The sequence below is a fragment of the Scyliorhinus torazame genome, chromosome 14 (genome assembly GCF_047496885.1).
Source record: "Scyliorhinus torazame isolate Kashiwa2021f chromosome 14, sScyTor2.1, whole genome shotgun sequence".
Lineage (NCBI taxonomy): Eukaryota > Metazoa > Chordata > Chondrichthyes > Carcharhiniformes > Scyliorhinidae > Scyliorhinus > Scyliorhinus torazame.
The window spans coordinates 126,589,357-126,614,834 of record NC_092720.1 but is presented as its reverse complement, the minus strand read 5'-3'; the positions used below and the strand labels follow the sequence as shown (position 1 = coordinate 126,614,834).

Sequence of the window (25,478 nt, the reverse complement as noted above, 5' to 3'; positions counted from 1 at the left end):
ACATTATTTACAAAAGAGGTTACAATAACATAGGGAATTGACTTTAATCCAGCGGATTCTGGTTCTCCCCACTGCATTGAGGTTATTTGCCACTTGTGTTATACACCGGGATCATGCAGCTCCAGTCCACAACAATTTAACAATAATCTACATTTATACAGTGACTTTAATGAAGCATTTTTTAGTTATCAAACTAAGTTTGACACCAAGTCACATTAGACGATAAACAACCGCCAAAGCATGGACAAAGAGTCAAGTTATAATGAACATCTTTTAAGGAGGAGACAGAGAAGGTGACGTTTAAGGAGGGAATTTAAAAACTTGGGAATTAGATGGTTGAAGGCGCTGCCCCAAATGGTGGGGCAATGGCAATCGGAGATACACAAGAAGCAAGCAGCAGCGGCGAGCAGAATTCCCTCAACGAAGCCCAGTTTCAATAAAGCAGCAAAGTCGTTGGAAGTTCTGCTGATAGGGGGCGCAATCCAACAGCCACGCTGCGCCCGGAAGGCAGCCCACTGTGGTGCAGCACGGCCGATAAAAGCCGGGAGACCCTGCTGCTGGTATCTACCTGGCTCGCAATGCCTCACAAAATTGCGTTCCAAAACAGGGCTATGTTTAGCCTCGGTCACGCGTTCCCTGCTGAGGCCCCTGAAACAACTGAGTCGTGTTATATAGCCATGTGTTTCTCAGCATGCGAGTGCCGGGAAACGCATGACTAAACGCGTTCACTGTGGGAATCAAGCCCAAGGTGTATCATTTGTGGATTGGCTAGCTGAGGAGCATCACTGAACTGATACTTACATATTCCTCCTCCAAGTTCAGGAGATGGTCAATAGCCTCGTCCACATTCTCGGGTAGACCAGTCACAGTGACACGGTCCAAATCTTCTGCCCCAGATGGAGGGAAACGAATGTCAACCTGAAACAGAATTTTTAAAAAAAAAAGCAAATCGTGTGAATTACCTGTACTTGGAAAGTTCCTGTAAGGACACCAGGAAAGATCCCAGTGAGGTGCATCACAACTCAAAGTTATAAAGACAGAGCACAAAGAGCAATCATTTAAGATCAAATCAGAAAATGCTGGAGTCAAAAACAGAATTAATCCTTCAGGTTAATGACTCTTTGTCAGAACCGGAAATGTTAGTTGTAACAAGATTTAAGTGCAGAAGCAGGGAAATGGAAGAGGGGAGGAACAAATCAAAAGGAAATATCTGTGATAGGATAGAAGGCAGAAAAGATTAAATGACAAAAGGAATGATGGTGCAAGGTGAAATGAGTTGGTAATTGGGAAAGAAATAAAAATTGGTTTGGGGAACGTGTACAAATGCAAAGCAGAATCACCATCTTCTCAAAAACAAAAACAGAGGGCAATGTTCTGAAACTATTGAAGTCCATCTGGAAGGCTACAATGTTCCGAGGTGAAAGAAGAGGTGTTTATCCTCAAGCTCATGTTGCGCTGCATTGGAATAGTAGGGGCTTGGGACAGAGATCAGAGTGGGGGCAAGGTGACAAATTAAAAGTGCAGGTGACTGGAAGATCTGGTCATACTTGTGCTCTACAAAAGATTCACCTAATTTGAATTTTGGGCTTCCAGTGTGCATCAGACCGCATTGAGAGTACAGAATGCAATATTGTTAGCGAAAAGTAGTACAAGTAAATCACTTTTACACCTGGGAGGAATGTTTGTTTGGGGCCTTGGAAAATGAGAAAAGATGGAGGTAAACAGACATGTGTTGCATACCTTGTATTTCTATGGAAAGATTGCAGGGAAGGAATGTTGAGGTGACAGGAGTGGGTCATTGTGTTGGGAAAATAAAATTCCCTTCAGAATACAGAAAGCGGGTGAAGGGGAGGATTTGTTTGGGGTGGCAGTCATGTTGTAGAATCATCTGTTGAATATGAAAGGTGAAGGAATAAGCCTTTCAGAAAAGCAAACAGATTGAGGTTTTGCTTTAGTTCTTCTATCCAACCAACACATCTCAATCCTTCCTTATTCCCAAACCTGATCCCTGCATGACACCATCTTTTCCTCTCCAGTTTAGGGGCTCTTCCTAACTTTCTGCCACACCCTGGCACATTAACACCTACTTACCAAGCAACCCATGGTCCTGAACAGGAAAAGCCATAGTTTGGTGTGTGATAACACCACCCATTCTAACAGCAAATCTAGATCAGGTATACATGGCACACTAAAGCAGAGACAAGTTGGGTAAATCAGCAGTCAGGCCATGGATTGGAAACTGGAATTGAATTCTCAGAAGAGCTCTAGTTAACTTATTCAATTGTTTAAATGACGACTAACTACACCATCACATCACTGCCCCTTCAATCATAATCTGGCATGTACATGGCTTTTGTTCTTTCCACCTTACACTACAGTTGGTTAACTGTGTTGACCTAATAATCTTGTGCTTATAGCTTTTGATGATACTCCACTTTTTGCACTAACTGCAAAAGCAGTTCTCACTTATCCAAAACTGACTCTAGGTCATCTCACCAAGAGATAATCTTCCATAGAATCCCTACACAGTGCAGGAGGCCATTTGGCTCATCGTGTCTGCAGCAAACCTCTGAAAAAGCACTCTCTGGGTCCACTCTCCCGCCCTATCTGCGTATCCCCCACGCAATGATTTGGCCAATCCATCTAACCTGCCATCTTTTGGACTGTTGGAGGAAAGCGGAGCACCTGGAGGAAACCCACGCAGACACGGAGAATGAAAATTCCAGTCACTCAAGGCTGGAATTGAAACCTACTGTGGGGTAGCAGTGCTAGCCACTGTGCGGCCCAGAATTATTTGCATACTGCACCCACACCTCAATTTTCTTTCATTTTCTGAAGGCATTGGCTCATATGACGTTAAAGAAAAAAAAACAGGAAAAGACTATCAAGTCTGCTTAGTTTCCACAATGCCTCATTGTCCACCCCTCCAACACCACCCTCGGCACATGCTGCCTACTCTCAGCACCCACTCCCAGTCAGACATATGCTGTCATTGTTCAGGCTCCAGTCACACATTTAAGATGAGAAGCATTGATGCAAGTTCCCAAGTTTCATGCATGAACCTCGACAGAAGTGCTCGGGTGGTATCTAAAATCTGGACAAAAGAAAAGGGTGTATTACAGGTCAGTCAGATCCAGTCTTTATCCATGAGTGCACACTTCAGTATCAGTTACTGAATGGCCACCAGAGCAGGAATCATTGTTCCACAAGTCCTGGGGTGTTGCAAGCATAAAGGTATGCTGAACACTGCCGTATCTGGTTTTGGCCTCACGTGTAGAATCATTGTAGACTGTAGCAGACCAGCTTACCTTGAAGTCCTCCATAATCTTTCGAATGGCTTTTCCGCGGGCACCAATAATACGGGCATGGACCCTGTGGTTGAGTGTAATGTCCTCAGATATCATCTCCTCTAGCTCAGACACTATTTTCATGATGGCTTCCTTGGCAGTTTCTGTATTTTTCTCATACCCAGTGATAGTTATCTGATCCTGAAACAGAGAAGCAGGAAGAGGTTAAGAGCAACAGATCGAAGGTGTTCATGGTGCCATAGCATGATGCAATGTCTGCCTTGCCTAGAGTGGCCACTGACTGTTGCAAAGTGAAAGGAAAAGCGATGACAACTCCAATGCTAACCCAAAGTATCCCCATTCCAAAAAGCTGCAAGCTGCAGTGTGTCCATTTCCGCCCTGCACCCCCACACACCAGATAATGTAGTTAGAGTTGATGCCTTTTCTTCTCCAACTTGGACCTTCCACACTAGAAAGAATTAATAGCAACAGGACAGAAAGGCCATTTAGCCCAACTGGGAGGCTTTTCCCCCCTGACTGGGGAGACCAGAACTAGGGCGTTACAATCTCAGACTAAGAGGACAACCATTTAAGACGGAGACAAGGAGAAACTTCTTAACCAAAAGGGTTGTGCATTTTTGGAATTGCCAACCCCAGAAGCTTGTAAATGCTCAGTCGGCGAGTATATTTAACGGAGATTGGTAGTTTATTTTGGATACGAAGGGAATCGAGAAATATTGGAGATTGCTTGAAAAAGGTGGATTGTCGCCGATCAATCATGATTGTACTGAATAGCAAATCAAGCTCAAAGGGCCAAATGGTCTATGCCTGCTCTTATTTATGTTTTCCACAGGTCTTTGCAGGTGCTTAGCCTCATGATCCTTCCCTCACCCTTATGCCCACAAGGCATAATCTTCTGTTGAGTTTGATCTCCCAGAGTAACAGGGCAGGGAGTAGATCCCCTCAGACTGCCAGGGATATTTGCTGGCCATTGCTGATGATTTACATTGTTTAGAAACGCTATGTAATGAAAGTGACCAGATCCTAGAGCTGGGATTTCTCACTAGAGGGACATATCCTTGTGCTACAGGTAACTGCTGCTATCATTTAAATAAAGAGGGGGAGAAATAGGCATATGTCCCACGCACCCAAACGGTGTCAGAATTAGAGGGGGTCTGTATCCTAACCTGGATGTGGTCAGAAAGAAGGGGTCCATACCTGATTTTCATCATTCTTGTCAGGGAATTGAACATTGACATCATGATCCATGCGAATCTGAGTAATAACTGCACCCTTCCTGCCGATGATCTTCGGGTGATAGCGAGGATCCACAGTGATTGTCAACTTGAAGCTTCTCAGAGCCTGTGGTGGTGGTCAGTGGGGAGGGAAACAGGTTGATCCTTACTTGGCAGAACAGTGGACACATAATTTCAATTAAAAAATTCTCTGCAAACCCTCTCTAACATAGCTAACTCAACCCAAATCAGATCAGAGCCAAGCTTTTAGCAGCCCGAATTCATGACATGCAATACAAAAAAGGTGCTGAACTTCCTTGCTTGAGGAAATACACACACCGCACTGATCATAGATGGCGCTATTTATCAAATCACCAATAACACTATAATCAAACTCTCAGCATTCACAATGTAGCTTCAGTCTTTATTTAATTGGAAAAAGTTTGAAAATTAATCAATTTCAATTGATCAAGTGCATACACAGCATGGGTGGCAATGGCATGACAATAATTAGCAATGGGCAGCTCAGAACCTTGGATCCCCTCTCCCCCACACCTGCACATCGAATCAGCCTTTCCAGAAGGCATTACAAACACAGGAAACAAAATACACACGCCAATGTCATAGGAAACTGCAGTTTTTGTCCCTCAATATACTTGGCTCCTAAAAATCTACTGATCACAGTTTTGAAATTTTCAACTGGTTCCCCCAGTCTCAGCTTTTTGGGAGAGATTCCAATACCCTGTGTGAAGAAGTGCTTTCTGAAATCACCCCCGAATGGTCGATATCTAATTTTAAGGTTATGCTCCCTTGGCCAGGACTGTCGCCAGAGATAGTTTCGCTCTTTCTATCCAATCAACCACTTGCATCAATCTTAAACGTTAATTAGCTCACCCTTAATTTTCTATACTCGAGAAATGTAAACCCAGTCTGTGAAAACTGTCCTCATAACTTGACTCTTTTAAAATCATTGCGGTTATTATAAACCCAGCATACTGCATTTTATGGAATGATTTTCATGGCTCCTCTTCGGCCTGTCATTCTGACTACAACTGTCGTACCAAATATGAAGCTGTAGAAAATGACAGTACATGCTATGCTAGAGTATCTGGGTTGCACGGAACATGCTGGCCTGCCATGAACAATGGCAACTTTTGAGGAGCTCATGCACCTCAATTCAGATGTCTTCAGCATGCTTACCCTGTCCTCCTGCTCCATCTGCAGTTCCTTGACACGCTCATTCAGTCCATCCCGAGCTCGGTCCAGATGAGAAGCCAACCCAGTGATTTTAATGGTGTCAGATTGCTCCTCGGGAGGGGGGACAGCAATGTTTACCTACATTTAAAAGCCCACAAGGAAAACAGTTATCAATACCACATGATAAATGTAGAGCTGGATGGACATAATGGTGATCCGAGCCCATATCTCAATGCAACTGGTGCTGCGAAAGGGGAAAGTTAGTTTGGAGGAGCAGCATAGAGAAACCTAGTCCTATGGACGATCCGACAGTTCAAATATTTTAAGTTATTAAAGAATACAACAAGCATTCTGAAACAATGTACACAAAATTACAGACTAAGAGCTTTCAATGTAAAGATACTTGGTATAGTTTACACCTTAAAACACAGGCAGAGTGAAATCTAAGATTGATGCTACCATGGCCTAATTATAAAAGGGTGATTATAATTAATATTCCACATAGCCAATAGGAATATGAAATGTAAAACCGGTTTTAAAATTGAGAGCACCAGTAGGAAGCTATGAAAACCATAGCTGCTCTATCAACAGGTTATCAGAAGGGACTATGTACGCTGAAATGGTTCAATTAGGTGAATTTTGACGTGTGAAATCAACGATGAGCAAAGGCTATCAGGCTCATCAAGCCCAACCTGTACCACTACTTGGGTAACCACATACACCATTTACCGATCCCATAACCAAACAATCAACTGAGAAAGGTAAATCGGCAATCAATTTCTCTTTGATCCCCCAAGATTATTCAAGGCAGCAAGAGACCACCTGTGGCTGTTAACATCTCTATCACAGCTAAGTGAGATTGGTCTTTGACAAACGTAAATTACTTCTGCTCTGTTTTCACAAGGACAATTGCAGCTCTTTACCCTTCACATGTTGCAGTACCAGTGTGCTGGGGGGCAGTCACTACAAAGAAATTCCTGATATCCAAATCCAACACAACTCCTACATCTTCTAGTGCTACCATCACCACACAAATTCAAAGAGCCCACACGACAAAGTAGTTTTTAAAATGGAGAGTTGACTCATTATATTCTTTTCCATCCAGCATGGGAACCCAAAATGGGCCAGGTAGCTGATCTAGGGTTTCTGAAACCCAGGGAGACGATCATTATCAGTCTGATTATTTTTAATGGAATATTTAATCTTTAGGAGGTATGGGTGCCAGGTAGGGCTCTGCTCATTACCCTGACAGGGGTGTCACGTGTTGGGCGATCCTGAGACTAAGTCCGCGCCAAGTCAATTAAAAAAAATTTAAGAAACATTTTATTAAATTATCAAATATAAACAGTAATATACATACATAATATATATTACATAAAGAAAAAAATGAATCAAGAGTAAGACAGTAATTAACGAGTGCAATGGAACCCCTATTACTAACTCCCACTAATTTAACCCCCCTCTAACCCACGAACGTGGCCAGGTCTTTAAAGAAAGAAATGAATGGCCGCCATCTCTGGTGGAACCTCCCCTTCGAGCCTTGGACAGTATACCCGATGTTTTCCAGATGCAAGACCATATACTTGATATTTTCCAGATGTAAGACAGAGATCATGGGCGAAATTCTCCCCCAACGGCGCGATGTCCGCCGACTGGCGCCAAAAACGCCGCCAATCAGACGGGCATCGCGCCGGCCCAAAGGTGCGGAACGCTCCGCATCTTTGGGGGCCGACCCCCAACATTGAGGGGCTAGGCCGACGCCGGAGGGATTTCCGCCCAGCCAGCTGGCGTAAATGGCGTTTGTTGCCCCGCCAGCTTGCGTGGAAATGCAGCGCATGCGCGGGAGCGTCAGCGGCCGCTGAGTTTCCCGGCGCATGCGCGGGAGCGTCAGCGGTCGCTGAAAGTTTCCCGCGCATGCGCAGTGGGGAGAGTCACTTCCGCCTCCACCATGGTGGAGGCCGTGGCGGAGGCGGAAGGGAAAGAGTGCCCCCACGGCACAGGCCCGCCCGCGGATCGGTGGGCCCCGATTGCGGGCCAGGCCACCGTGGGGGCACCCCCCGGGGTCAGATCGCCCCGCGCCCCCCCCAGGACCCCGGAGCCCGTCAACGCTGCCTGGTCCCGCCGGTAAATACCAGGTTTAATTTACGCCGGCGGGACAGGCAATTTCTGGGCGGGACTTCGGCCCATCCGGGCCGGAGAATTGAGCGGGGGTTCCCGCCAACCGGCGCGGCCCGATTCCCGCCCAATCTCCGGTACCGGAGACTTCGGCGGGGGCGGAGGCGGGATTCACGGCGGCCAACAGCCATTCTCCGACCCGGCGGGGGGTCGGAGAATGACGCCCCAGATCTTCCACTCATGCGTTTGTCTTGGATGGCGAGGGAGATCTCCAGCTGAATATGGTTCGGCTCCTGGCTATTAAGGAAGCAAAGGCAAGAACATCCACCCTCACTCCAAAGTAGAATTAGAATGACGGAGTCCGAAACCCCAAATATTGCAACTAACGGGCAAGGGTCCAGGGTTATCTGCAAAATCATGGATATAAGCAGACTTAGGACAAGACCAAATGCATGCCTGTGATCAGCCGATGTAAGCGAACAGCGGTTACAGTTGATTCTCCACGTCTCAAAAGAATCCACTCATTCTTGCCTGTGTCCAATGTGCTCTATTCAGTACTTTAAACTGAACCAAACTTGGTCTGGCACAAGATGAAGTGGAATTCACCCTGAAAAGAACATAGAACAGTACAGCACAGTACAGGCCCTTCGGCCCACGATGTTGTGCCGGCCATTTATCCTAATCTAAGATCAACATAACCTACACCGCTTCTATTTACTGCTGTCCATGTGCCTGTCCAAGAGTTGCTGAAATGTCCCTAATGACTCCGACTCCACTGGCAGTGCATTCTACGCACTCACCACTCTGTGTAAAGACCCTCACCTCTGATATCTCCCCTATACCTTCCTCCAATCACCTTAAAATTATGTCCCCTCATGAGAGCCATTTCTGTCCTGGGGAAAAGTCGCTGGCTATCCAAAATATATATATATATATATATATATATATATAGGGCTTCCCTCAAAGCCTCCTCAGTAAGCACAGAGCCAAGCTCCCCCACCCATTTCTAGAATATTCTATCCAAAGGGGCAGGATCTGAAGATAGAATGTGATACAGATTTGATATGGACCCTCTCCCCTGTGCCAAGACCAAGACCTTTTCCAACAGAGAAGGAGGGGCCGGGGGAAAGGAAGAATTAACTTGAGGGGGTTCAGCTTCGCGATCCTCTGTCTCTCTGAAGCAGAGTGCTGCAGACCCTGGGATTCTTACCTGCCCAGGTAAATGCCGATATTAATTTGTTTAGTTAATAAAAAATGCTTTGGGTAAAAAAAAAAAAAATGGGGATACATTGAAATGAAAGTAAAACTCTTGGCAGCGCATTCATCTCGACAGGTTGAATCCTGCCTGCCAAAGTCAGAGGGAGATTATTTCACCTCTAGTCCGTTTTAATCTTACTGATGAGGCTTGAAGAGTTTGGTCTGCGGAGTAAGGCCAAGTTATGGGCTGCATGGATCCCCAGATATCGGAAATTAGGGCAAGAGGCGAAACGGCAATGAATCAAGCGGAGTCCCTCTGGCCGACGGGTTCACTGGAAAACACTCACATTTTACTTGCACCTGAAAATGTATCAAATCTCTGGAGTATCTTCAGGATGTTTTCGATTGAGGAGTTCGGATCCATAATATAAAAAGGTCATCTGTGTGTAGTAAGACCCAGAATTCCTCTCCCACCTGGGGCATTCGCCTCCACCCCTCAGATGACCTCAATGCTACTTGCCAGAGGTTCAATGGCCATCTCAAAGAGTAATAGAGAAAGGGGACAGCTCTGTCTAGTGCCACTACCTAGCATAAAATATTCAGAGGAGGTCACATTTGTGCGAATGTTGGCTTTCAGGGCATTGGACATCAGATGAACCCAGGAGGAGAATTTAGGGACAAATCTGAATCTACCTAAGACGTCAAAGAGGTCGTTCCACTCCACCCTATCAAATGCTTTTTCTGCACCCAAAGATGCTATACCTTCAGGTTCCCAAGATGAAGTGGAAAGGACAATGATCAAGAGATGCCCGACATTGGCCGATAATCTATCTTCGACAAAGCCAGTCTGATTTTGCGATATTATACTAGTTTAACATCAGTGCTAAGGAGTGAAATGGGTCGATATGACCCCACTCTACTGGGTCCTTTCCCTCTTTAAGGAGCATCAAGACTGTGGCTAGGGCAAAGGTCAGGGGTACTGATTCCCTAGACACTGAATTGGGAATCAGTGCAGGAAGTCAGAGGGTAGTAAAGAGGGGATAGAAACAAAGCTAGTAAGCAGAAAAGTGGAAGGCAGAGAAAAAGACTGAACTGCATTTATTTCAATGCAAGTGGCCTAACGGGCAAGGCAGATGAACTCAGGGCATGGATAGGTACATGGGACTAGAATATTATATCTATTACTGAAACATGGTTAAAGGAGGGGCAGGACTGGCAGCTCAATATTCCGGGGTACAGATGCTGTAGGAAAGATAGACCAGGAGATAGGAGGGGGAGGGGGGAGTTGCATTTTTGATTAGGGACGTCACAACAGTAGAGAGAGAGGATATATCCAAGGGTTCGCCCACTGAGTCTATACGGGTAGAACTGAAAAATAAGAAGGGTGAGATCACTTTGATAGGACTGTACTATAGGCCCCCCAAATTGTCAGCAGGAAATCAGTAAGCAAATATGTAAGGAGATTACAGATAACCTTTCCAACATTAACTGGGACAGCCATAGCACTAGGGGTTTGGATGGAGAGAAATGTTGAGTGTATTCAGGAAGAATTCTCATTCAATATATGGATGGCCTGATTAGAGAGGGAGCAAAACTTGACCTCCTCTTGGGGAATAGGATGGGTAGGTGACGGAAGTGTTAGCGAGGGATCATTTTGGTACCAGTGACCAAAATTACATTAGTTTTAAGATAGTTATGGAGAACGATAGTTGTGGCCCAAAAGTTAAAATTCTAAATTGGGGCAAGGCCAATTTCGATGGTATTAGTCGGGAACTTTCAAAAGTTGATTGGGGGAGCCTGTTTACAGGCAAGGAGACAGCTGGTAAGTGGGAGTCTTAGGGTTCAGGGTGAGCACATTCCTCTTAGGGCGAAGGGTAAGGCTGATAGAAGTAGGGAACACTGGATGACTCGGGATATTAAGGCCATGGTCAAAAGGAAGGTGGCATATGACTTGCATAGGCAGCTGGGATCAAGTGGATCCCTAGAAGAGTATACGGCCTGTCGGAGTACAGTTAAGAGAGAAATCAGGGGCAGCAGGGTGGCGCAGTGGTTAGCACTGCTGCCTCACGGCGCCAAGATCCCAGATTCAATCCCAGCTCAGGGTCACTGTCCGTGTGAAGTTTGCACATTCTCCCCGTGTTTGCGTGGGTTTTGCCCCCACAACGCAAAAGATGTGCAGGGTAGGTGGATTGGCCACGCTAAATTGCCCCTTAATTGGGAAAAATTAATTGGGTATTCTAAATTTAAAAAATAGAGAGAAATCAGGAGGGCAAAAAGGGGACATGAGATTGCCTCATCTACCAAGACAAAGGAATATCCGAAGAGCTTTTACAGATACATTATGGGCTAAAGAGTGACTAGAGAGAGGGTAGGGTCTCTTAAGGATAAATATGGTCATAAATGTGCGGATCCACAAGGGATGGGCGAGGTCCTAAATTACATTTCTCGTCAGCATTTACTGTTGAGAAAGGCACGAATGTTAGGGAAATAAAAAGTGATGGCTTGAGGTGTGTATATATTACAGAGAATGAGGTGCTGGAGGTATTAAAGCGCATCAAGATAGATAAATCCCCGGGACCTGATGAAATTTTCCCGGGGACATTGTGGGAGGCTAGGGATGAAATTGGCAGCCCTCTAGCAGAGATATTTGAATCGCCGACAGCCACAGGAGGTGCCTGAAGATTGGAGTGCAGCAAATGTTGTGCCCTTGTTTAAGAAGGGCTGTAGGGATAAGCCTGGGAATTACAGACTGGCGAGGCTTACTTTTGTAGTGGGCAAGTTATTAGCAGAGAGTTGGGATAAAAGGTTCTTTTTCGGAATGGCAACTGGTGACGAGTGGTGTCTTGCAGGGTTCAGTGTTGGGGCCACAGCTGTTCTCTTTATATATTAACGATCTAGATGACGGGACTGGGGGCATTCTGGCTAGGTTTGCCGATGATACAAAGATAGGTGGAGGGGCAGATAGTATGGAGGAGGTGGGGAGGCTGCAGAAAGATTTAGACAGTTTAGGAGAGAGGTCCAAGAAATGGCTGATGAAACTCAACGTGGGCAAGTGCGAGGTCTTGCACTTTGGAAAAAAGAATAGAGGCGTGGACTATTTTCTAAACGGTGACAAAATTCATAATGCTGAAGTGCAAAGGGACTTGGGAGTCCTAGTCCAGGATTCTCTAAAGGTAAACTTGCAGGTTGAGTCCGTAATTAAGAAAGCAAATGCAATGTTGTCATTTATCTCAAGAGGCTTGGAATATAAAAGCAGGGATGTACTTCTGAAGCTTTATAAAGCATTAGTTAAGCCCAATTAGAATACTGTGAGCAATTTTGGGCCCCACACCTCAGGAAGGACATACTGGCACTGGAGCGGGTCCAGCGGAGATTCACACGGATGATCCCAGGACTGGTAGGCCTAACATACGATGAACGTCTGAGGATCCTGGGATTATATTCATTGGAGTTCAGGAGGTTGAGGGGAGATCTAATAGAAACTTACAAGATAATGAATGGCTTAGATAGGGTGGATGTAGGGAAGTTGTTTCCATTAGCAGGGGAGACTAGGACCCGGGGGCACAGCCTTAGAATAAAAGGGAGTCACTTTAGAACAGAGATGAGGAGAAATTTCTTCAGCCAGAGAGTGGTGGGTCTGTGGAATTCATTGCCACAGAGGGCGGTGGAGGCCGGGACGTTGAGTGTCTTTAAGACAGAAGTTGATAAATTCTTGATTTCTCGAGGAATTAAGGGCTATGGAGAGAGAGCGGGTAAATGGAGTTGAAATCAGCCATGATTGAATGGTGGAGTGGACTCGATGGGCCGAATGGCCTTACTTCCGTCCCTACGTCTTATGGTCTTAAGGTATTAGGAGGGACAGGATCTACAAGCATTTAGACAGGCAAGGGCTAATTAGGGAAAAACAGCATGGCTTCGCAAGGGGAAAGTCATGTCTCACCAATTTGATTGAGCTTTTTGAAGGGGTAACCAAGAAGGTAGATGAGGGCAGTGCGGTCAACGCTGTCGACATAGTCTTTAGCAAGGCCTTTGTCAAGGTACCGCATGGTCGATTGTTGCAAAAGGTTAAATCTCACAGAATCCAGGGTGAGGTAGCCAACATAGGATGAGGATGTAGGAGGCATGGTTAGTAAGTTTTCAGATGACACCAAGATTGGTGGCATAGTGGATAGTGAAGAAGATTGTACAAGATTGCAACAGGGTCTTGACTGATTGGACCAATGGGCTGATGGAGTTTAATTTGGATAAATGTAGTGATGCATTTTGGTAGATCAAATCAGGGCAGGATCTGCTCAGTTAATGGTAGGGAGTTGGGGAGAGTTACAGGACAAAGAGATCGAGGACTACAGGTTCATAGATCCTTGAAGGTGGAGTCGCAGGTGGACAGGGTTGTGAAGAAGTCATTCAACATGCTAGGTTTTATTGGTCAGGATATTGAATACAGGAGTTGGGACGTCTTGTTGAAGTTGTCCAAGACATTTGTCAGGCTACACATGGAATACTGTGTTCAGTTCTGGTCATCTTATTAGAGGAAGGATATCATTAAACTGGAAAGAGTGCAGAAGAGATTTACGAGAATGCTACCAGGACTTGATGGTCTGAGTTATACAAGGAGAGGCTGGGACCGTTTTCCCTGGAACGTAGGAGGCTTAGGGGTGTTCTTACAGAGGTCTGTACAATAATGAGGAGCATTGATAAGGTAAGATAGTTGACAACTTTTCCCAAAGGTAGAGGAGTCGAGAACTAGAGGGCACAGGTTTAAGGTGAGATGAGAGAGATACAAAAAAAAAGAGACCAGAGGGGAAGCTTCTTCACAAGAGGGTGGTGAGCATGTGGACAGTGGCGGGTACAAATTTTGTCCTTTAAAAAGCAGTTAGACAGTTACATGGGCAGGGTGGGTATCGAAGGATATGAGCAAAATGTGGGCAAGTGGGGCTAGCTTAGGTGATAGAAACTGGGCGGCATGGACAAACTGGACTGAAGGGCCTGCTTCCATGCTGTAAACATCTATAATCTATAATCATTGAAAATGTCTAATAATAAGGACATTAGTTGCTCTGAGAACCTCTTATAAAATTCGATTGGTAGCTGTTGTGACCAAGGGCATTGCCAGATTGCAGCTAACGGATACATTACATTTCTGTATTTCTTCTGAGCTTAAGGGGGATTCCAGTTCCCGTTTCCTGTCTTCCTCGTTGGCCAGGATCTGTAAACCATGTAGAAATCTCAGCATTTCTAATGTGTCTGGATGAGGTTCTAGTTCTTGGTAAAACAAACTGAAAGCCGCATTAACCTGGAGAGGACTGACACTAGGTTACCTTCTTTGCTCCGAATCAGATGGATTTCACAAGACACAGCCTGCTTCTTTAGTTGTTGCACAAGGAAACAACCTGCCTTTTCCCCATGTTCATACAAGGTGTCCCTAGAACATTGTAACTGATGCACAGATTTATTTGTGGAGGTCAATTTGAATTGGAGTTGCAATTATTACGTTTTTTCCCTATGCATCAGTAGTTCCGGTGTCAGGGCAAATGAATATTGGCGGTCAACCTTCAAGAGTGCACCAGCCTATGTCATTCCACTCTCTCCTTTTTCACAATCCAGGGCGGGTTCTCAGGGGGGGGGGCCAAGAGCAAAGCAAAATTCAACAAAATGAGGGGTATGATCAGAAATGACAATTGCCGAGGGGAGAAAGGATTTGTCAACAACAAAAAAAATCATTTTGGGAGTAGGCGTGGTGAACATGTGGGGGGGGGGGGGTGGAAGAGGAAAATCCTTTACTGTTTGGATGCAGTAAACACCATGGGTTGACCCCTCCTATACTTTCCAAGAGGTCAATGCCATGGACATCCCAGTTTGAGGCTGGGATTTTGACACGGGAGCGGGCCAATTTAAGGTCCAAGACACTGTTTAAGTCTCCCCCTCGGATCATCCGATGCGAGTCCAAGTCAGGAACGACATCCACCAGGGAGTTTATGAAGCTCAGGTCATCCAAATTGGGAGCATAAATATTCACCAAAATATCGGAATGTTTTCCAGTGAAACTCAGACAACAATGTAATGCCTATTTGGGTCATCCAGAATCTGGGAGGGAGTAAATTGACCAAGTCAATTTCTAAGCAAACACGAGGGTGAGCATTATAAAATCCATCACTTATCTTGATGGAAATGTGGATCTACTTTGATCAAGATTTCAGAACATCTAAAAAGTAAATACATTTTTTTAAAAAAGGAACAGTAACCATTGGCAGTAAAGAGGCATCATATTGTTTCAGTGGCCTAAGTTTAGGGAAGGAAGAAAAAATAATTGAAGATTCCAGTTCCACACTACTATTCAGTGACCTTTTCAGTAGTGTTCAGGGATGAGTTTGAGTTATGAGAAGTGACTAGAGAAACAGAGGCTCATTGTTATTATGTTGGAACAATGGGCCAGAAGACCCAAAAGGAGTTAGCAAAATTAGCGGAAGGTGTGAGAGCCATTTCCAGTGGCTGAAGAATTTTCAAACAGGATAAAAAGTAAAACATTTTAAGAGTACCCAATTATTTTTTTCCCCCAATGAAGGGGCAATTTAGCATGGCCAATCCACCTACCCTACACATCTTTGGGTTGTGGGGGTGAGACCCACACAGACACAGGAGAACGTGCAAACTCCACACGGACAGTGACCCAGGATCAATCCCGGGACCTCGGCGTAGTGAGGCAGAAGTACTAACCACTGCACCACCCAGAGGATAAAACTTCATAACCAGAAAATTGAAGGGAGGTCAGCTGAAGATATTATACAAATATATTATCTTATAAAAATATAAAACAGAAGGTTTGAAATGCCCTGTTCAGAGGGGCATGGGCATTGAATAGACCAATGGGTCTAGTTGGCTGGTTCCCTCAGAATGGGTGCAGCTAGTTGGGGGGTCAAACAGCTTCTTTCTGCAGGTTTAACTGTGACCTCACAATAAACAGCTCAATAATATTGACTCTCCTGGCTTGCCTTCAGTCTGCTAGTTACAGATAAGTACAACAGGTTTTACCTCATACTCCTCCATCATCTTGCGTATACCAGTTCCTTTCTGACCAATGATGTAACGATGCAGGTCAAAGGGCACCTCGACTTGGGTTGTAACGGGAACCAGTGCCTATAAGAAAGCACCAAAATGAGAAAGGACCTTTGTGTTGGTGCCGACAGAGGAAGAATATTGAAACTCCTATAGCTGTATACTGTTAAATAAATGGATCAATCTTAAAGGAACTGGATACTGTGGCTACAAGAGCATGTCAAGACTAGGAACTCTGAAGAGCATTTCACCTCCTGACTCGCCAAAGCCTGCCCACCATCTACAAGGCACAAGTCAGGAATGTGATGAAATCCTGTCCATTTGCATGGATATGTGCAGCTTATAAAGAAGCTCAATACCATCGAGGACAAAGCAGCATCTGCCACCTTTGCTGCTTCCACCACTGATGCACAGTGGCAGCAGTGTGTACCATCTGTGGGAATTCACCAAGGCTCCTTGGGCAGCACCTTCCAAACCCACAAATGCAACCATCTGGAAAGACAAGAGCAGCAGATACCTGGGAACCCCACCATTTGGAATGCTCCTCTCCAAGTCACTCAGTATCCAGACTTGGAAATATATTGTTCCTTCACTGTCGCTGGGTCAAAATCCTGGAACCCCCTCCTTAACAACACCGTGGATGTACCTACACCACAGGGACTGTGGCAGTTCAAGGCAGCAGCTCACCGTCACATTCTCAAGGGAAATTAAGGATGGCAATAAATGTCAGCCTAGCCAGTGACATCCATATCCCATGAACGAATAAAAACATTTGTTTGACTATTACATTTTAGAAACCTCCCTCCCATATTGAAGCAGCACAACTTACAACGTACCAGCAAAGCATCTCTGGCTGACTCACATCGCTCTTTCCGCCCAGAAATGATAATGATGTCATTTTTCCGGGGTACAGTGAGGTCAACCTCTTTAACTTCTCCGTTGGTCTCTCCATTCTCATGGACATGCTGCTCAGGAGCTGTGAAAAACAGAAACAGTGTTTTATTCCATCTATGACTTATTCTGGGTGGACTTTACCGATGCCACTAATATATACTGTTAACTGTATCTTACTCCAGGTCAGAAAAGCAAAAGGGTGTGGGAAAGCAGTCAAAAATCTTCACAATACTAGTGGGAATCAACAAATACTGACAACAAGTCTGCCCCTTTTAATTTTCCCCCCACCACCCCAAGAGATTTATTTTCAAAGTAAACAGCAATTTTAACATCCGAAGGTGTGTAATCGGATAAACATCTACAAGGAGCCAAAGGAAGAGAGAGTGAAGCGAGATGTGTTTATGAAATAAAATTCTTAGCTTAGGGCCTAGCAGTTGAAGGCATATCTGTCCTTGATGGAATATGTCGGGAAAGCACAAGAGGTCAGGGCTGAAGGAGCAAAGTCCTCGGATGGCTAAGTTAGAGATGGGGAGGGGGGGCATGGTCATAAGGAGATGGAGAGGTGCTAAATGAATACTTTTCGTCAGTATTCACACAGGAAAAAGATAGTGTTGTCGAGGAGAATACTGAGATTCAGGCGACTAGACTAGAAGGGCTTGAGGTTCATAAGGAGGAGGTGTTAGCAATTCTGGAAATTGTGAAAATAGATAAGTTCCCTGGGCCGGATGGGCTTTATCCTAGGATTCTCTGGGAAGCTAGGGAGGAGATTGCTGAGCCTTTGGCTTTGATAATAAGTCATCTTTGTCTACAGCAATAGTGCCAGAAGACTGGAGGATAGCAAATGTTGTCCCCTTGTTCAAGAAGAGAAGTAGAGACAACCCCGATAACTATAAACCAGTGAGCCGTACTTCTGTTGTGGGCAAAATCTTGGAAAGGTTCATAAGAAATAGGATGTATAATCATCTGGAAAGGAATAATTTGATTAGAGATAGTCAACACGGTTTTGTGAAGGGTAGGTCATGCCTCACAAACCTTATTGAGTTCTTTGAGAAGGTGACCAAACAGGTGGATGAGGATAAAGCAGTTGATGGGGTGTATATGGATTTCAGTAAAGCGTTTGATAAGGTTCCCCACGGTAGGCTACTGCAGAAAATATGGAGGCATGGGATTCAGGGTGATTTAGAAGTTTGGATCAGAAATTGGCTAGCTGAAAGAAGACAAAGGGTGGTGGTTGATGGGAAATGTTCAGACTGGAGTCCAGTTACTAGTGGTGTACCACAAGGGTCTGTTTTGGGGCCACTGCTGTTTGTCATTTTTATAAATGACCTGGAGGAGGGCGTAGAAGGATGGGTGAGTAAATTTGCAGATGACACTAAAGCCGGTGTAGTTGTGGACAGTGCGGAAGGATGTTACAGAGGGACATAGATAAGCTGCAATGTTGGGCTGAGAGGTGGCAAATGGAGTTTAATGCAGAAAAGTGTGAGGTGATTCATTTTGGAAGGAATAACAGGAAGACAGAGTACTGGGCTAATGGTAAGATTCTTGATGTGGAGATGCCGGCGTTGGACTGGGGTGAGCACAGTACAAAGTCTTACAACACCAGGTTAAAGTCCAACAGGTTTGTTTCGATGTCACTAGCTTTCGGAGCGCTGCTCCTTCCTCAGGTGAATGAAGAGGTACGTTCCAGAAACACATATATAGACAAATTCAAAGATGCCAAACAATGCTTGGAATGTGACCATTAGCAGGTGATTAAATCTTTACAGATCCAGAGATGGGGTAACCCCAGGTTAAAGAGATGTGAATTACATCAAGCCAGGACAGTTGGTAGGATTTCGCAGGCCAGATGGTGGGGGATGAATGTAATGTGACGATGAATCCCAGGTCCCGGTTGAGGCCGCATTCATGTGTGCGGAACTTGGCTATAAGTTTCTGCTCGGCGATTCTGCGTTGTTGCGCGTCCTGAAGGCCGCCTTGGAGAACGCTTACCCGGAGATCAGAGGCTGAATGCCCTTGACTGCTGAAGTGTTCTCCGACTGGAAGGGAACATTCCTGTCTGGTGATTGTTGCGCGATGTTCGTTCATTCGTTGTATCAGCGTCTGCATGGTCTCGCCAATGTACCATGCTTCGGGACATCCTTTCCTGCAGCGTATGAGGTAGACAACGTTGGCCGAGTCGCACGAGTACGTACCGCGTACCTGGTGGGTGGTGTTCTCAGATTTAATCACCTGCTAATGGTCGCATTCCAAGCATTAGAACATAGAACATAGAAAATACAGCACAGAACAGGCCCTTCGGCCCACGATGTTATGCCGAACCTTTGTCCTCGATTAATCATAGATTATCATTGAATTTACAGTGCAGAAGGAGGCCATTCGGCCCTTTGAGTCTGCACCGGCTCTTGGAAAGAGCACCCTACCCAAACTCAACACCTCCACCCAACACCAAGGGCAATTTGGACATTAAGGGCAATTTATCATTGGCCAATTCACCTAACCCGCACATCTTTGGACTGTGGGAGGAAACCGGAGCACCCGGAGGAAACCCACGCACACACGGGGAGGACGTGCAGACTCCGCACAGACAGTGACCCAAGCCGGAATCGAACCTGGGACCCTGGAGCTGTGAAGCAATTGTGCTATCCACAATGCTACCGTGCTGCCCTCGAGAACAAATAAATCTACACTATATCATTTTACCGTAATCCATGTACCTATCCAATAGCTGCTTGAAGGTCCCTAATGTTTCCGACTCAACTACTTCCACAGGCAGTGCATTCCATGCCCCCACTACTCTCTGGGTAAAGAACCTACCTCTGATATCCCTCCTATGTCTTCCACCTTTCACCTTAAATTTATGTCCCCTTGTAATGGTTTGTTCCACCCGGGGAAAAAGTCTCTGACTGTCTACTCTATCTATTCCCCTGATCATCTTATAAACCTCTATCAAGTCGCCCCTCATCCTTCTCCGTTCTAATGAGAAAAGGCCTAGCACCCTCAACCTTTCCTCGTAAGACCTACTCTCCATTCCAGGCAACATCCTGGTAAATCTTCTTTGCACCTTTTCCAAAGCTTCCACATCCTTCCTAAAATGAGGCGACCAAAACTGTACACAATACTCCAAATGTGGCCTTACCAAAGATTTGTACAGCTGCATCATCACCTCACGGCTCTTAAATTCAATCCCTCTGTTAATGAACGCGAGCACACCATAGGCCTTCTTCACAGCTCTATCCACTTGAGTGGCAACTTTCAAAGATGTATGAACATAGACCCCAAGATCTCTCTGCTCCTCCACATTGCCAAGAACTCTACCGTTAACCCTGTATTCCGCATTCATATTTGTCCTTCCAAAATGGACAACCTCACACTTTTCAGGGTTAAACTCCATCTGCCACTTCTCAGCCCAGCTCTGCATCCTATCTATGTCTCTTTGCAGCCGACAACAGCCCTCCTTACTATCCACAACTCCACCAATCTTCGTATCGTCTGCAAATTTACTGACCCACCCTTCAACTCCCTCATCCAAGTTATTAATGAAAATCACAAACAGCAGAGGATGCATTGTTTGGCATCTTTGAATTTGTCTATATATGTGTTTCTGGAACATACCTCTTCATTCACCTGAGGAAGGAGCAGCACTCCGAAAGCTAGTGACATCGAAACAAACCTGTTGGACGGTAAGATTCTTGGCAGTGTGGATGAGCAGAGAGATCTCGGTGTCCATGTACATAGATCCCTGAAAGTTGCCACCCAGGTTGAGAGGGTTGTTAAGGAGGCGTATGGTGTGTTAGCTTTTATTGGTAGAGGGATTGAGTTTCGGAGCCATGAGTACAAAACTCTGGTGCGGCCGCATTTGGAGTAGTGCGTGCAATTCTGGTCGCCGCATTATAGGAAGGATGTGGAAGCATTGGAAAGGGTGCAGAGGAGATTTACCAGAATGTTGCCTGGTATGGAGGGAAGATCGTATGAGGAAAGGCTGAGGGACTTGAGGCTGTTTTCGTTAGCGAGAAGAAGGTTAACAGGTGACTTAATTGAGGCATACAAGATGATCAGAGGATCGGATAGGGTGGACAGTGAGAGCCTTTTTCCTCGGATGGTGATGTCTAGCATGAGGGGACATAGCTTTAAATTGAGGGGAGATAGATATAGGACAGATGTCAGAGGTAGGTTCTTTACTCGGAAGAGTAGTAAGGGCGTGGAATACCCTGCCTGCAACAGTAGTGGACTCGCCAACAGTAAGGGCATTTAAATGTTCATTGGATAGGCATATGGATGATAAGGGAATAGTGTAGATTGGCTTTAGAGTGGTTTCACAGGTCGGTGCAACATCGAGGGCCGAAGGGTCTGTACTGCGCTGTAATGTTCTATGTTCTAAGCGGATCGGAGTTAGAGGAACAGAGTTTTAGAACTGAGACATCAGTCAACTGAGACAATGTAGTAGGAGGACAAGTAGTAGGACAAGCGCTCCGTATACACAGGATCTGCTCAGACGAGGAGGAGCGTAACAGACATCTACAGACGTTGAAAGATGCCCTCGTACGAACGGGATATGGCACTCGACTCATCGATCGACAGTTCCAACGCGCCACAGCGAAAAACCGCACCGACCTCCTCAGAAGACAAACATGGGACACAACCGACAGAATACCCTTTGTCGTCCAGTACTTCCCCGGAGCGGAGAAACTATGTCATCTTCTTCACAGCCTTCAACACGTCATTGATGACGATGCACATCTTGCCAAGGTCATCCCCACACCCCCACTACTTGCCTTCAAACAACCGCGCAACCTCAAACGAACCATTGTTTGCAGCAAACTACCCAGTCTTCAGAACAGTGACCACGACACCACACAACCCTGCCATGGCAATCTCTGCAAGACGTGCCAGATCATTGACATGGATACCACTATTACACGTGAGAACACCACCCACCAGGTACGCGGTACGTACTCATGCGACTCGGCCAACGTTGTCTACCTCATACGCTGCAGGAAAGGATGTCCCGAAGCGTGGTACATTGGCGAGACCATGCAGACGCTGCGACAACGAATGAACGGACATCGCGCAACAATCACCAGGCAGGAATGTTCCCTTCCAGTCGGAGAACACTTCAGCAGTCAAGGGCATTCAGCCTCTGATCTCCGGGTAAGCGTTCTCCAAGGCGGCCTTCAGGACGCGCAACAACGCAGAATCGCCGAGCAGAAACTTATAGCCAAGTTCCGCACACATGAATGCGGCCTCAACCGGGACCTGGGATTCATGTCACATTACATTCATCCCCCACCATCTGGCCTGCGAAATCCTACCAACTGTCCTGGCTTGATGTAATTCACACCTCTTTAACCTGGGGTTACCCCATCTCTGGATCTGTAAAGATTTAATCACCTGCTAATGGTCGCATTCCAAGCATTGTTTGGCATCTTTGAATTTGTCTAAATATGTGTTTCTGGAACATACCTCTTCATTCACCTGAGGAAGGAGCAGCGCTCCGAAAGCTAGTGACATCGAAACAAACCTGTTGGACTTTAACCTGGTGTTGTAAGACTTTGTACTGTGCTCACCCCAGTCCAATGCCGGCATCTCCACATCAAGACAATGTAGGTCAGTGAGCTCAGGAATGATGGGTTAATGGGTCTTGCTATGGAGTTAAGATGCTGGCAGCAGAATTTAGGATGAGCCAGAGTTTATGGAAGATAAAAGATGGGAGCAGGCAAGGAGAGCATTGGAATAGTCAAGTCTGGGATAGAGGGGGTGTTACAGGCACCTGGTCAGCCCTCAACCAAGGTTAAGATACTGAACTATATGCGTAATATTTTAAAGTTTTTTGACTGCAGAAAAGAGATTCGTTCTGGGGATGATTATATAAGAAATTAGACTTTATTTTATAAACAAAAAACAACATTTAAACTTTCAACTTCACAGTTCTAACACTAACAGATTAAATGCAGTTTCTTAACTTTTAACACTCAAGGTCCCATTAAACAACATTTGGCATCAAAATACAGCTCTTGTTCCACTTACACATCCAAACAAAGGCAGCCCTTTCATTTAGGAAGAAACCCTTCTTCTGTTGGGACATCTCTTTCAGAATACTTTTTCAAAGCTCTCTCTCTCTGTGGCAATTTCCATGACCTGTTCCATGGCTGGAAATTAATTTCCATTAATTAAACACATCTTTAAGCTTGTAGGCTTTGTGTCCTGACTGGTTGCTCTCCACAGCCACCTGCTTCCAAGTTTCCTCACCTGTCTTCTTAGCTGAACATCTATTTCTGCCTTTATTACCAAAAGGATTTCTCCAAGCTCCGTCCAGTCCTTCAAACAAAGCTGCTCCTCAGAGGTGGTCAAACGTGAATCTATTCTCGTTATTTGGCTGATAGCCCATTCCCATTTGCACAACAGGCCAGAGCGATGCCATTTATATGCAACTACCTTCCATTGATAGACCATTAAGTCCTCAGACTCTGTTATTCGGATCATGGCTGGTCATGCAGGAGTGTCCCGAAAGGGCGTATCTCTTGGGAGTTTCAGGCGAACAGCATTTTCCTTCATTCGGTTTAAACCTTTAAATTGTCTGCATCATTTTTGGACCCCATTTCTGAACCCAAATTTCTAATATCTCCCTATCATGATAGGGCGGTTAACAAAAGCACAGATGAGGGCTTCAGCAGCAGAGGCAGAAAATATTAGAGGTGGAGAAGCATTATAAAGAAAGGACCACTCCAAAAGAGACACTCTTTGATAGTTTCTTCTGCCTGTTTACTAGGCACAGGCTTTATCTTCTTTCAATCAAAAGGACTATCTTCCTCCCCATAGATAGCAAGATCCAGATTCAAGCTTCCACACTCTGTACTAAGAGCCAAAATGAATCACCTGCGAGGCGCTCGCTCTGCAAATCACAGCCAACTAACATTTCAACTAACCAAAGTCAAGCATCCTTTTAAGTGCATAATTTGCACAACACATGTACCTCTAACTTCTGTACATTAATTTACCTTATCTCGTTGTAGATTACGAACAATGTATTTTTAGCATTCAATGGCATTTTCCACTGCATTAATGTATGTGGATGCTTCTTGCTGTCAAGGAGCAAGCTCGCATGATTTTCAAAATTGCAGTCAGGTGTTCAGATCAAGCGGTGGTAATTCAATCCAGTGTCAAGGGATAATATTTTTAGCTCGTCACAAAAGCCCTAGGCTATTGTACAGTCAGAACTGAAGATATGACAAGGGCCTAAACAATCAAATGTCAAAAAATTTGTTGATTGATAATGGGGCACCTACTTGTGACAGCACAGTGTGTTAATTCTCCACAATTTGTTTTTGATGGCCATTTTGTAGATGTGTATGTTTCTCCTTTTTAAACCGTATAACATATCAGCCTACAGGGGAATCTAGATAAATGCAAGAGTGAAAAGGAACAGAAGGGTAGCTGATAGGGTGAGATGAATAAGATGGGAGGGGACTTGTGCGAGCATAAACATCAGTATGGACCTGGAGGGCCGAACTGCCTGCTTCTGTTCTGTAAAACTGCATGTAACAAATATAAACAGCAAGGTTAACTGAGAAATGTGGCAATATCAGTGCTCACAGCACCGAGTAGGAAAGCTGTAGCACTACCTGGATTCTCTTCACGCTCAGGGAATTTGATCTGCACATTGTGATCCTTGGTGATCTGTTGCACATTCAAGCCTTTGGCACCCATCACCATCCTGTGGAACTTCTGCAGAATTACACACTCGATGGTTACCTGAGCTTCCTGTATCAAAGCAGAATACCAATTAACACCAAAATACTCAACAAAATATGCTTCAGCCTTTACATCCACATGCAAGATGATATCTCTGTAATTTACAACACAAAAAAAGGTAGTTGAGAAGCTGGGTTATGACACAGTCAGGGATAAGTCAGTGGACATTTTTTGAAAGAAAACGGGTGAAATGTAACCTTTAAAATGTTGGGCATAAAATAGCAAGTAGCAGATCAGTTTATGTCCAGCTACTTTACACTCAGTGGTAAAAAATGAACACTTAGCTATGAGGAGCGGTTGAATAAACTCGGTTTGTTCTCACTGGAACGAAGGAGGTTGAGGGGAGACCTGATAGAGGTATACAAAATTATGAGGGGCATAGACAGAGTGGATAGTCAGAGGCTTTTCCCCAGGGTAGAGGGGTCAATTACTAGGGGGCATAGGTTTAAGGTGAGAGGGGCAAGGTTTAGAGTAGATGTACGAGGCAAGTTTTTTACGCAGACGGTAGTGGGTGCCTGGAACTCGCTACCGGAGGTGGTGGTGGAAGCAGGGACGATAGTGACATTTAAGGGGCACCTTGACAAATACATGAATAGGATGGGAACAGAGGGATACGGACCCAGGAAGTGTAGAAGATTGTAGTTTAGTCGGGCAGCATGGTCGGCGCGGGCTTGGAGGGCCGAAGGGCCTGATCCTGTGCTGTACATTTCTTTGTTCTTGTTCTTTGTTCATTCCAAAGGAGAGGGAACGG

At 45.2% G+C, this 25,478-nt stretch overlaps 1 protein-coding gene across 1 annotated transcript in view; it reads right to left on the bottom strand.

The window, feature by feature from the left end:
• hdlbpa (high density lipoprotein binding protein a) overlaps window positions 1-25,478 on the bottom strand; it is a 118,155-nt gene that overhangs the window by 5,016 nt on the left and 87,661 nt on the right. Inside the window, exons 20-26 of the mRNA XM_072474848.1 lie at window positions 24,598-24,736; window positions 16,921-17,060; window positions 16,061-16,165; window positions 5,723-5,857; window positions 4,506-4,649; window positions 3,309-3,488; window positions 802-918 (exon numbers count right to left, since the gene is read on the bottom strand). Coding sequence (XP_072330949.1) covers window positions 802-918; window positions 3,309-3,488; window positions 4,506-4,649; window positions 5,723-5,857; window positions 16,061-16,165; window positions 16,921-17,060; window positions 24,598-24,736 — 960 coding nt within the window. The remainder of the gene's footprint in view (window positions 1-801; window positions 919-3,308; window positions 3,489-4,505; window positions 4,650-5,722; window positions 5,858-16,060; window positions 16,166-16,920; window positions 17,061-24,597; window positions 24,737-25,478) is intronic.